The following is a 13,780-nucleotide window of genomic DNA, read 5'->3' on the forward strand; positions in this document are numbered from 1 at the left end:
GACTCCTACAGAATAAACCAAACCAAATCTATAACTCTAGGAATATAGATATGACTCCCCGATCCTTAAAACACCCCCTGGATCAAAGGCTGACTTCTTAGCCTCACAAATAAGAACCCTATCTCGAATCACCCTCAACCTCAGGTCCTTAAACTATTGTTCTTGAATCTGCTCCATTAAAGAAGACCAAACATCTACATGTGCGATCATTATGCCAAACTCAGAAATATCAAGACGAATCATCAGAATGGATAGGGATAGGACATTCGAAGCAAAAGGTCTCTCCTCCACGGCTAAGAAAGCCAAACTCCCCATACACACCGCCTTCTAGTTCAAGGTGTTAGCATGATGGACAACTAAATGATTGTATATATTAATGTAATTATATAGTGATATAAATTAGAATGATCATATACATTTGTTGTAGAATCAAAATAATAAATATTGTGATGGAATGGCTGATTTGGTTCAAGGTGTTGAAAACTATAAATACTCGTTGAGATTTATAGCTTAGTATCAGATTTTTAGTGTGAAAAAAAACAATTATTATAATTTTCATATAGAATAGTACTTTTTATTTTTCTTTGAGTTTGAGAGGGTTTTGAAGACTTGAAGAAGAATAGGGTTTCATCTTCAAGGATTTGGACTTGGGTCTCTTGATTTCTTCATTCTTGGCCTGTAACAAGACTTATATCTTCATACCCATTTGAATGCAAGATCATTTAGGTATAAATTTCTATCTCTTGATGTGTGACTAAAAACCCCATTCTTGGCGTGTGATTTAGCGAATATGGGTTAATATTGTTGTTGGGTCTTGCTTGTTGATAGATTAAATGTATTTTAATGGTGATTTCACCTAGTAGTTGTGGTCAAATTCAATGGGTTTGTAGTTGCAAATACAAGTCCACCCATGTGTTTTCGGATTGCTCGAGAGAGAGGTCGTGAAACCAAGACTGTTAGAATGATGGCCTAAGGAGTGGGTCGACATGAGGTTCAGCCCGAGAGGGTGAGCCCTAGTCCCATATCCTAACACTCAACTTGAGAGAGTGAGTGGGGTAAGGCGTAGGCTGGTCTTCATGCAGCAAGTGGGTGTCCGAGAGGAACCCATTTGAAATGGGGTAAGTTGCTCGAGAGAGAACTTATTCCCACATAAAGCTTAGCCTAGTCACTATTACTCTATAAATTTTCTATCAAAAGCATGTACCCAATAATTTAGATTAACCCGTATTCCGGTCATATCCCAAAAATCTCCTCTCATTCATAGATATCTTTGTTGATTTTGCTAATTTTAGCTTACTTGTGACAAAACCCCCATTTGTTAATTGACACTCCTGTGTCCCTTTTAATTACAATATTTTTAATCGTTAATATCTTTAGCTACTACTAGTTAGAACTAAATTCTTTTTTTCTATAAATTCTCAAAACCACTCCCTTGGGACACGACCCCAACCCTCGATTGGGTTACTATATTATCGACGATCGTAGACACTTGAATCGGAAGTAGTGTCATTGGTCACGATAAACATCAAAATGGTGCCGCTATCAGGGAGTGGTGTTACAAGAAGATGTAGTTCTCCTAGGGTTTTTGTTCTTTTTAGTGTAGTTTTTACTAATTTTACTTTTAGTTTTTTTTTCTTTGTTTATTGTTTGTGTTTGCAGGTCCTCTGAGCATGATAGAGGAAGTCGGTGGCAAGCCAATTGAGGTAGATCAAGAAGTCGAGGGTGACTTCAAGATAGCTGCACTGGTATCTCAACTAAATGACTTTACCACCAAAATATCTGAGGTGGAAAACCAGTGCAAACACCGAGGGAGGTACATACCTCCTCATGCGCGGAAGAAGTCAAGAGAAGATGAGAAAATTCATGTTGAGGACACACTTCAAATCATTCTACAAAAGTCCACCGATAAAGATCGAGTGTTGAACGAAATGAGAGAGAATTTTGAAGTATTGAATCAATTGATTAGATCTCATTCTAGATCAATCCAGCACATCAGATCATTCCTGATGTTTGCAATGCCTCAGCTCCATCCAAACGATATATTGGGGTTACCTAGTGACACTAGGCCTAGCTCCAATAACAGAGAGTGAGGCAAGACCTACATCGTGCCACAATGTTAACTAAGGAGCTTCTTGGGAAGCAACCCAAGGTTTTCTCGCTTTATGTTTATTTTAGAAATAATGGTGTGTTGATTCTGTAGGTCAAAGTGTGGAATGTGTTAGAAGGTAGAGATTGGCGAACTAAAAGTCCGGTCGGCGCATCGCCAAAGAAGTCGGCAACCCCGACTTAGACCGCCGTTAGACTAAAGAAAACTTCAAAGTGGAGTCTGTAAAACTCGGTGTGCCTAAGAAATTATTGGCGAATCGCCGACCTGGTCGGCGATTGCGTTCTAGTTTGCCGTTTGGATCCCTAGTTTAACTGGAGGTCCAGTAAAACTCAGTGAGGTAAGTATCCACTAGGCGAGTCACATAATGGATCGGCGACCACGACTAATGTCACCGAATGGGCGAGAACTAGATGATTTCTTAATAGGCCAAAGGTTTAAACTTCCAACTCTTTTACTTTCCCTCGCTTTTAATCTTCCAAATCTCGCACCTAGTTAGTATTTTAAATATTTTTGCATTCCATAAGTATTTTTGTTGTTGATTTGTGCTCGAAGTTGGATTTCATTGCCTCCTAGCATTTCAAAGTACTTTAATCGGCACAAAGGTTGGTTTTCCGAACCCCGAATTTACTTCAAAAATTTAGTACTCATTTGCAATGATCATATCGTATTGTCATGTGCTGGCCCATCTGAAGTTAATTTGGGCACTGATGCCCATATTCAGAGCACTATACTGGGCATTGAGGCCCTGACAGATGGAGCGACTGCGTAGACAGGATCCCTCTTTACCTTCCTCGCTATTTTTCTTTGTTTTTACTTATGGATACTTTTATTTGCATTTGAGGACAAATGCTTTTATTTGTGGTGAGGTAAGGCCCACACCTTTTGTGTGCTACTTTTGCTTCGTGTTTTATGTTTATATTTGGGTTGTTCTGTTTAAAATTGTGTTAATACTGCTTCAATGTGGATGTTTGAGCTTGTAGCTCCTTTTATTTTAAATTGCAAAGTGATTTTGACCCTTCCAAAAAAAAATTATTTTTCAAATTTTTTTGCCACCTCTTGTGATTTAAAGTGGCTGTTCTCTTGAATATTTGAGTCTCAGTTTTGATCAATACCAATGACTTGAATAGTGCTCTCAATCGAACAAACATGAATGTACAGCTACAAAGAGACCAAATGAAGTTGCATAGACAATATGTGAACTCTTTGCATCTCGTTGTGATTAGCCATTTATCAAATTGATTCTCTTGTGATGACCGTTGCACACTAGCTAAAGTGTGGATTCTTATTTGACTTTAGTGTCAATGCCTTGTGTGATGAGCTTACTTTGAACCATGCATGAATACACCTAGAATTTTCTCCGTTAGTCTGGTTGATTAAGAAAGGCTTGCTCTTGAGATGATCTTAGGCAACTTTAAAGAGTGTGAGCCAATTTGACATATACCTCTTTTGTGGCCTACCCGTGAGTGTGTGAACCTCTCTTGAACACCCCTAGAACCTTACCTTTCTTTGGAAGAAACCTGATGAAACCAAGACCTTTCTTAATCCACTACCTATAATCCTCTTTATTTGTGGTTTAGAGAATAGCCAACTTAGCCTAAGTTGGGGTGTGATGAAAAGGGAAAGGGAGAATCAGAAAGTGCAAGAAAAGTCCCCCTTAACCCATGGTGTTGCGAAAAATGGAAACCCCCCATAAAAACAAGAAAGAGAAAAGAAAAGAAATGAAAAAGAAAGTAGTGGAATAAAGTACAAAAGAAATTGGGTTTCCAAGCAATCCATAAAGAGTTAATAATTAGATGACTTACGAGCACTAGAAAAAAAATTGATGAAGGAAGAGAAAAAGATGTGTTGAAAGCACCACATTTCATGAGGATGAAAAGTCACTGAGCCAAAATAACCATACATTTGCACTCTGCCCCATTACAAGCCTTGAAAAGACCTTTTTTGATCTTGATTGAGCTGAAACAAATGTTGATTGGAAAATATGGGCAAACCTATGGGTGAAAGCATGCATTATGTTCTTCTTTGTGAGTGTGAGCGTTGCATCTAATTCCAAAGCTTTAAACTGTGAAACCATTGTGTGAATATGGAATCATCTTTATGTCAGGGCATTTGAACACTATAGTTGAGCTTGAACTTGCATTTGAAGCAAGTATTGTGAGAATGAGAATCTTTGGTAATGGTGTGTCACAACTTGAATCTTTGAGTACACAATTGATCCTTGCATAAGTAAATTGAGTCTTGTTGTGTGAATTCATGATTCAGTCTTGTGTAGCACTATTTGAGACACCGTTTTTGAACGGCTGAACTTGAGTTTGCTTGAGGACAAACAAAAGTTTAAGTGGGGTGTTGATGATTCCACAAATTGGACTCATCTAGGGTGATATTTTAATAGAAATTGTATCCTCAAATGCTTATTTTATCTCAATATCTGATGAAAACCCTTAAGTTTCAGGTATTTGAAGTTAAAGAGAGCTTGGACACTACGTCGCAAAAAAGGAACGAAAAGGGATAAAATGAACGAAATGAAGCCCTGAGGATTGGCGAGTCCACTTGGCGAGTCGCCAAAGGGTCTTACTTTGCCTTTTGTTCCAGTGTGCTGAGCCCTGAAGAAAAGGATCAAGTCGGCGGAAAAAAGGAGCAGCCAGCGCATTGCTGAGCAGTTTTGTGAAGCAGTACCATACCGCCCAATGGCCCAGATCACGACGATGTAGAAGGTTGGTACGAGATGATGATGAACTACACCAAAGGGTGAATCGCCGAGTTGATCGGTGATTCCGACTAATGTCGCCGAATGATCCGCTGCAACACATATATTTTTAAAAACTATAAATACTCGTTGAGAGTTATAGCTTAGTATCAGATTTTTAGTGTGAAAAAAAACAATTATTATAATTTTCATATAGAATAGTACTTTTTATTTTCTTTGAGTTTGAGAGGGTTTTGAAGACTTGAAAAAGAAGAGGGTTTCATCTCCAAGGATTTGGACTTGGGTCACTTGATTTCTTCATTCTTAGCTTGGAATAAGACTTAAATTTTCATACCCATTTGAATATAAGCTCATTTAGGTATAAATTTCTATCTCTTGATGTGTGACTAAAAACCCCATTCTTGGGGTGTGATTTAACGAATATGGGTTAATATTGTTGTTGGGTCATGCTTGTTGATAGATTAAATGTAGTTTAATGGTGATTTCACCTAGTAGTTGTGGTCAAATTTAATGGGTTTGTAGTTGCAAATACAAGTCCACCCATGTGTTTTCGGCTTGCTCGAGAGAGAGGTCGTGAAACCAAGACTGCTAGACTGATGGCCTAAGGAGTGGGTTGACATGAGGTTCAGCCCGAGAGGGTGAGCCCTAGTCCCATATCCTAACACTCAGCTCGAGAGAGTGAGTGGGGTAAGGTGTAGGTTGGTCTTGATGCGGCAAGTGGGTATCCGAGAGGAACCCATTTAAAACGTAGTAAGTTGCTCGAGAGAGAACTTATTCCCACATAAAGCTTAGCCTAGTACCTATTACTCTATAAATTTTCTATCGAAAGCATGTACCCAATAATTTAGATTAACCCATATTCCGGTTACATCCCAAGAATCCCCTCTCATTCATAGATTTCTTTGTTGATTCTGCTAATTTCAGCTTACTTGTGGCAAAACCTCCATTTGTTAATTGACACTCTTGTGTCCCCCTTTAATTTACAATATTTTTAATTGTTAATATCTTTAGCTACGACTAGTTAGAACTAAATTCTTTTTTCTATAAATTCTCAAAACCACTCCCTTGGGACACGACCCCAACCCTCGGTTGGGTTACTATATTATCGACGATCGTAGACACTTGAATCGGAAGTAGTGTCGTTGGTCATGATAAACATCACCCATACACCACAACAAAATGGAGTTGCTGAACGAAAAAATTGCCATCTTTTAGATGTCACTCGTACTTTATTGATTGAGTCCTTTGTACCATCTAAATATTGGGTGGAAGCTTTGTCTACTGCTGTCTATTTAATTAATAGATTGCCATCTAAAGTGCTAAATCTTGAGTCTCCATATTTTCGTCTTTATCACCAAAAATCCTAACTATAGTGATTTTCATATATTGTTGTGTTTGTTTTGTGCATTTGCCTCCTTCGCAGTGCAATAAACATTCGGTACAGTCTACTAAATGTGCCTTTATGGGTTATAGTACTACACAAAAAGGTTTTATTTGCTATGATCAAGTTTTGCTATGATCAACGTTCTCACAAATTTCGTATTTCTAGAAATGTTATTTTCTTTGAGAATCAGTATTTCTTTCCTATGATTGTAGATTCATTTTCTACTTCTCCTCTTCTTCCTACTTTTGAGGATTTATCATCTTATTTTAAGAGGTTCAAACCTAAATTTGTGTATGAACGACGTCGGCCAACTTTATCCTATCCCGACACTGATCCGCCGCTTGAAACTATACCACAACTAGAATATGAGAATTATTCAAGATCTGGTCCTGTTGAGCCTACTTGGCGATCTACTAGAGTATCTCGTACTCCCAATTGGTATGGGTTTTCCTCTACCTTATCTAACATATCTATTCCATCTTGTTACTCACAAGCTTCCAAGCATGAATGTTGGCAGGAAGCAATAGAGGAAGAACTTTTGGCTCTTAAAGAAAATGACACATGGGACATTGTTTCATGTCCTTCAAATATCCGCCCTATTGGATGTAAATGGGTTTAATCAATAAAACTTCATTCTGATGGAACTCTTGATCGGTACAAATCTCGATTGATTGTTCTTGGTAACAGACAAAAGGATGGGGTGGACTATGAGGAGACTTTTGCACCCATAGCCAACATGACTATGGTGCGAACTATTATTGCCATTGTTACTTCACAAAACTGGTCTCTTTATCAAATGGATGTCAAAAATGCTTTTCTCCATGATGATCTTAAAGAAGATATTTGTATGAAACCTCCACGTGGTTTGCTTTCATCGCCTACATCATATGTATGCAAGTTGAAGCGGTCTTTGTATGGATTAAAACAAGCTCCAAGAACTTGGTTTGATAACTTCTGCTCTACTTTGCTACAATTTTCTTTTGAGCAGAGCAAATATGACTCATTTTTGTTTCTTCGGAAAACATCTGCAGGTTGTGGTTTTCTTTTGGTGTATGTAGATGACTTTATTATCACAGGAACTGATTCTTCACTAATCACTAGCCTCCAACAGCAGCTTAAAAATTCTTTTCATATGAAAGATCTTGGTACTCTTACTTATTTTTTGGGTTTGGAAGTTCATAATGTTGCTTCAGGTGTGTTCCTAAACCAACACAAATATATTCAGGATCTGATTTCTTTGGCTGGTCTTCAAGTTTTCTCCTCCGTAGATACTCCACTAGAATTGAATGTCAAGTATCGTCGTGAGGAAGGCGATTTTCTTCCTGATCCAACTATATTTTGACAATTAGTTGGGAGTCTAAATTACCTTACTATTACTCGGCTTGATATCTCTTTTGCAGTTCAACAAGTTAGTCAATTTATGCAAGCTACTCGTCATCTCCACTTGGTGGCTGTTCGTCGCATCATTCGGTACTTTGTAGGAACATCTATTCGTGTATTGTTCTTTCCAAGTGGTTCTCCTATTCATCTTAATGCTTTCAGTGATTTTGATTGGGCGGGATGTCCTGATAGTCGTCGTTCAATCTCTGGTTGGTACATGTTTCTTGGAGAGTCATTGATATCTTGGAAGAGTAAAAAGCAAGATCGTGTGTCAAAATCTTCAACAGAGGCTGAATATCGATCCATGTCTACTATTTGCTTCGAGGTTGTATGGCTTCGTGGAGTACTTGCTAAGATTGGATTTCCTCAATCCCATGCTACTCCTCTCCACGTTGACAATACAAGTGCTATTCAGATTGCTACTAATCCAGTTTTTCATGAGAGGACCAAACACATCGAAGTGGATTGTCATTATATACGAGAAGCTATAGATAAAGGAGTCATTACTCTTCCACATGCGTTTAGGGATGTGTAATCTTTATTTTCTCTATATAATGGAAAGAATCTCTCACTTTGAGAGGCATTCAGTAGAAAATTGACACAATGGATCTGCTATGATTTTTGTCTTGCTCAGGTGATAGAGCATTGTCACATCATAGTCATTCAGGAACTCTAACAACCTAGGATGTCTCACAATAAGGTCCTTCCAACTAAAAATGTACTAAAGAGTATGCTGGTTGGTGAATACCTCACAGAGAACTGCATACAAGTAGTGCCTCTAAATCTTCAACGTGAAGACTATCGCCGCTAACTCCAAGTCAGAAGTTGGGTACTTCCTTTCATGAATATTCAACTTCATAGAAAAATATGTAATAACTCTTACCTACTTCATCAACACACAACCTATGCCAACACCATAAGCATCATAGTAGACTATAAATCCATAAAGTTCAACATGAAGTGTCAAAATCAAAGGTGAAGTCAACAAGGTCGTGAGCTTTAGAAAGCTCACTTCATGACACTCGCCAGACCACTGAAAAGGGACATTCTTATGAGTGAATCTAGTCAAAGGTACTACTATAGAAGAAAATACATTCACAAACAGTGTGTAGTAGCATGCTAACCCAACATAACTCTAAACATCAGTAGGAAAAGTAGGCTAGGACCAATCACGTACTGCCTTAATCTTTGTCTATATACTGTAATCATGTTCTTAAACAAATGGTTTCTAAGAATTCCACACACTCAAGGCAAAACTCACACTTTGTGAATTTGGCATACAACTGCTCATCTCGCAATGTATGGTTCACAATTCTCAGATGTTGCTCATATGCTCCCTACTCCAGGAGTAGATTAGAATGTCATCTATGAAAACTATCACAAATGACTCTAAATTTGGCTGAACCACACGGTTTATAAATTCTTTGAATGTTGTTGGGGTATTGGTCAACTAGAAAGACATGACTAGGAACTTGTAGTAGTCGTAGCGAGTCCAAATACTAGTCTTCGGAAGTCCACCACCATAATCCTCAACAAGAGGTAGCTTGATCTCAAATCTATCTTAGAGAACATCGCTACACCCTCTAGCTGGTCAAACAATTATCAATACACACTATTAAATATCTATTCTTGATGGTCACCTTGTTCAACTACCTATAGTCAATACACATATGCAATAAACAATCCTTATTCTTCACAAACAGAACATGAGTACCTCAATGAGAAACACTAGGCCTAAGGAACCCCTTACTCACATGGTCCTACAGCTGCTCCTTAAGGTTACTCAACTCAGTTGGATCCATCTGATAGGGAATATAGTTACTAGTCGCATGCCCTGTTCAACATCAATGTTGAAGTCAATATAATGTCGCTATCAGGAGAAAGACCAGGTAGAACAGAAAGAAACACATCAAAGAACTTTCTAAAAATAAGAACTGCCTTGTTAGAAGGAATTTCGCTAGTGGTATCCCAAACATAAGCAAGATAAGCTATACAACCCTTCCTACCAACCCCCACACTATAATAAATAATATCACACCCCTTGACATATGGCTATTGACATCCATCCGCACAATCGGAGGGATACCATGCATGCTCAAAGTGATAGTATTGGAAAAACAATCCAAGACCGCATAATAAAGAGACAGACAATCCATGCGTAATATCACATCAAAATCTATCATATCCAACACAATCAAGTCTACAAAGTGTCATACCCTAATATGGACACCACACTTGATCTATACGCTCGATGCACAACTAAAAAATCACTTAGGGAGATAGCCACACGCACAGGTACATGCAAAGTCTTACAAGATAAATTATAATGTGTATCATAATAGGAAGATACAAATGAATAAGAATATCTCAAATCAAACAAAGCATAAGAAGGCTGATGAGAGACGAAGATCCTACCTATGATGACAACATATGAAACCTCCACCTCTGGCTTACGTAAAATGCATTTATGTTGTCGCGTCCACTTCCACAACCTAACTTGAGTGATTGAGAAACACCTCGATCACCCTAGGGACCACCCCTTCTACCTTATGAGCCACATTTAGTTAACGATATAAGAGCCCTATGGGCTTGAAACTACTAACCATGTCTTATGCGGTGATGAATCATAGGACAATATCTAACATAGTAGCCCAACACACCACACTTATAACATCCCCTACTAGAAAAAATATGTTAAGACGATATGATTGGACACGACTAACCATTACAACCCATGTATTCCTAATGTGAACCCCAAGAAGTATGGCCAAAGCATGGCTGCCCTGACCAATGACACCATGGAACCATCATCTTTAATTTGTGAAGAAGCCAGAATTGGCCTACTAGGCTGAAACTATTATGGGTGACCTCTACTTGGGAAACCTTTACCACATAACTGAGACCTGGTTAAACCACCATCACGATGGGGCCTCTTGTTGTTACCTCCATAGGCCTCATGACGTATCCCCTCGATGTTGTGCACATGATAGACTATCTATTAAATTAATATCCCAACACTACCATCTACTCTGTAGCAAGCCAAAGGGGAAATGCCAAACTTTTGACCAACCTACGCACTCACATATGCTCTATTCCCATAAGTGTAGTTGTATGATTGGCTAGCTCATGAAGCCGTGTATCATACTCTGAAATTGACATACTTCCTACAACAGATCTGTGAAGTCATCCGACAACCTCTCTTTGAAGCTACGAGGTACATATTTCTCCAAGAAAGCCTCAGAGAAATGAGCTATAACATAGGAGGTGAGTGGTGATCCAGCTGGTCTACACTCCAGATTTGACCTCTACCACTGTTCGCTGGCCCATCCATAGGGAAAGCAGTGTTATTAGCCATGTGTGACACAACTAGACCAAGGTTAGAAATTCACTAGAAACTTGTGGGATCCTCACCTATAGAACGTGAGAACCTTGGAGGACCCAATCTGATGATCGTCCTAACATCTTTTGCTCCTTAGAAGAAATGACAGTCCTAGCTGCCTTATGCACCTAGTACCACTTCCTGCGTTGAAGTCTGAGCCTCATCTCTAATATGGGGACTAGTCGATGTACCAGTCTAAGACCCCACCTCAGACGTAGCATCAATAAAGTTGAAGATCATTGTTAGAGTGTCATGTAAAATTTGCTTGGAAATAAATCTTGGTGCAGGCTGGGATAGCCCCACGCCATCTGATTCACGGTGAACCTGCTCGACCTTTATAATAGGCTCTGCTGACAATGTCCACTTGTGCTCTCAATCTTGTACAGTAACTTTTGTTCTTCGTTGACCTCTAGGTCCACCTCGACCTCTACCACTTGCGGGGCTCCATTTTCATGTGCAAGAGGCTCTCACCCACCCACTAACGATCTCTTCCTACCCATTTGAAGAAGAATGAAACAAACGAAACTTAGAAGTTGTTGCAGTCAAGAATTTACATACTTTACGCTACATCATTTTATGATGTATGTTGTGGCACTCAACATCCAGATTATGCTTAGTTCGACTTGCAACTCATACTCAGCAACTTCAGTGGTGAGTCATCATAGTTCGAGGATTTTTCTTCATGTTTGGTGTAGTTAGCTTATTTTGAATCTTTCGATAGTTTTAGAGTTAGTTGGGGACTAGTCCTAGCAGCTCATCAGTATTAGAGGCTTTCAGACATAGAGTCAGTGTTCAACGTTTTGGGGTTGTTTTCCACAGATATTCAGATTTACGCTCATTTGGAGTCCTTTAGTTTTGACTCATTTTACAGTTATGCTTCCGCTTACTTAGTTATATATATTCCATATGCTTGTGATATACCAAACTCAGGGTTAGCTTGGGGTCTCTCGTGATCCTAGGTCATGTGTTACGTCTAGGGGGTAGCCTCGGGGAGTGACACTTATATTTGAAGGAATTGGACCAGCTAGGGAATTGGAAGAAATATCTAAGCTTTCAAGTTGTGGACTCTATCTACCGTTAAAGGACATGCACGCAATATATTTATTTTGAAGTGATAAAACTATGAGCTTCTCAAGTGTGAACAAGGAAATTGGTCCTTCTAAGTAGTTATTATCAAGGACCAGATACTCTACGTTGGTGAGATTCCATAGCGGTCGAGGAATGGACCCTGAGAGATTACAAGATCTCATGTCCAATTGAAGTAATAAAGTTAAATAGCTAAATGATTGAGGTATCTTATCAAATAAAATTCACACCAGTGAGATATAACTCCATGAGGGATTTACTGCTATTCCATTTGGTTGTGGGAAACTGTACTGTGAGCTGTGGATTGGATGATAAATAAAGATATTTCAAGTTTGAAAGGTGGAAAACTCTTGCCAGAAATATTCCAAATAGTTGTGTCTCTTAAAGTTCTAGATATATTATTTCCAAATAGTTGTGTCTCTTAAAGTTCTAGATATATTATTTCCAAATAGTTGTGTCTCTTAAAGTTCTAGATATATTATTTCCAAATAGTTGTGTCTCTTAGAGTTCTAGATATATTAAAGATGAAGAGAAATTTAGAGGAATGGTGAAAGAGATGTCCACTAAGAAAAGGTCAAGTTCTCTTAATTGGATTAAGTTTTTAACTAGAAGTTTAAAATTGCGAGTCATGTGGATTATTTCTTGAGATTCGTAGAACTTACTATTTTGAAATGTGAGAGATTTCAGAAGGGATCAGACCTGACATATTCGAATCTAATAGATCAAGATGTGTTAAGCTAGAAAACTCACCAACTTTAGGTGAAATGTGCGACCGAGAGAAATCATTACGAGACAAATCAAGCCTTTTTAGAGAGGAGAGTTGAAAGAGGCTACAGTTGGGATGAAACTTACCTTGAAGTTGGCTGCAACTAAGGTCAAGCTCAATCACTTGTCCCGTTGTCTCGTCACAATAAACTCCAGCCCATGAGAAACAATTAGTGCTTGTATTCCATGTAACCATTTTTGGACATGACTCAATATTTTGATTTGTTGTTTTGTAGGAACAATAAGAAACATAAGGAGTTATGGTAAACATTTTCTTAAACTACAGAAGAACAAGAGCTTGATCTTTGGGGCACAAATTAAATAAGGATGAAGAGAAACCAAGTAGTTGACAGAGAAAGGCATATAGAAGAAACAAGGGTAGTTGTCCATTACCCATTTTTGCACTAAAATCAAGATATCTTTTCTATGTTCCTCTGTTCAACAACTTCGATCAGGTATATAATGTTGGTGCTTTGGAGTAAACAATTCCAGGAAGGTCACCTAGTCAATTTTAGAGTTGTCAATTGCTTATTAACTTAAACAATAGGGAACAACAATGAACAAGCTTGATTTCCTTTTTCTTCTCGGCTTCTCTAATGGCATGAAACTTGACAAAGATATGCTTTATTTTACCATGCCGCACTGGATTTTCTGCAATTAGAATTGCTGATTTGTTATTACACTTGATCTTATTTGCAACTAAGATCCTTCAGAATTTTCCTTAACCAAATAACTTGATTTGCATCTGTAGAGGCTGCTAAATACTCTTCCTCTGCGGTAGATTGCGCCACTATTTCTATCTTCTTTGAATTCCATGAAAACATACCAGACCCAAGGAAAAAGCATAGCCAGTAGTGCTCTTCATATCATCAATATTTCCACCCCAATAACTATCAACAATGCCTAGCAAAGCACCTTCTTCCAACAGTCTGAACCATATTCCAATTTACAGTGTTCCTTCTAAGTATCTAA

The 13,780-nt window shown here is 38.4% G+C and overlaps 1 protein-coding gene and 1 pseudogene across 1 annotated transcript; one reads left to right on the forward strand and one right to left on the reverse strand.

Moving 5' to 3' along the window:
- The first annotated feature begins 6,934 nt into the window (after window positions 1-6,934).
- On the forward strand, window positions 6,935-8,113 carry LOC107060173 (uncharacterized mitochondrial protein AtMg00810-like). The gene is made up of 2 exons (XM_015307748.1): window positions 6,935-7,508; window positions 7,599-8,113. The coding sequence occupies exons 1-2, from the start codon at window positions 6,935-6,937 to the stop codon at window positions 8,111-8,113; spliced, it is 1,089 nt and encodes a 362-aa protein (XP_015163234.1).
- A 3,911-nt stretch (window positions 8,114-12,024) lies between these two features.
- LOC107060174 (receptor-like protein 12) lies at window positions 12,025-13,205 on the reverse strand (annotated as a pseudogene).
- Window positions 13,206-13,780: the final 575 nt, after the last annotated feature.

Source organism: Solanum tuberosum, unplaced genomic scaffold (genome assembly GCF_000226075.1).
Source record: "Solanum tuberosum cultivar DM 1-3 516 R44 unplaced genomic scaffold, SolTub_3.0 scf00063, whole genome shotgun sequence".
NCBI classification, from domain to species: domain Eukaryota; kingdom Viridiplantae; phylum Streptophyta; class Magnoliopsida; order Solanales; family Solanaceae; genus Solanum; species Solanum tuberosum.

Coding starts and splice junctions, on each gene's coding strand:
- LOC107060173 (XM_015307748.1), top strand. CDS start 6,935: ATGACTATGGTGCGAACTATTATTGCCATTGTTACTTCACAAAACTGG. Junction 7,509..7,598: donor CAAGTATCGTCGTGAGGAAG/GCGATTTTCTTC, acceptor TCTCTTTTGCAG/TTCAACAAGTTAGTCAATTT.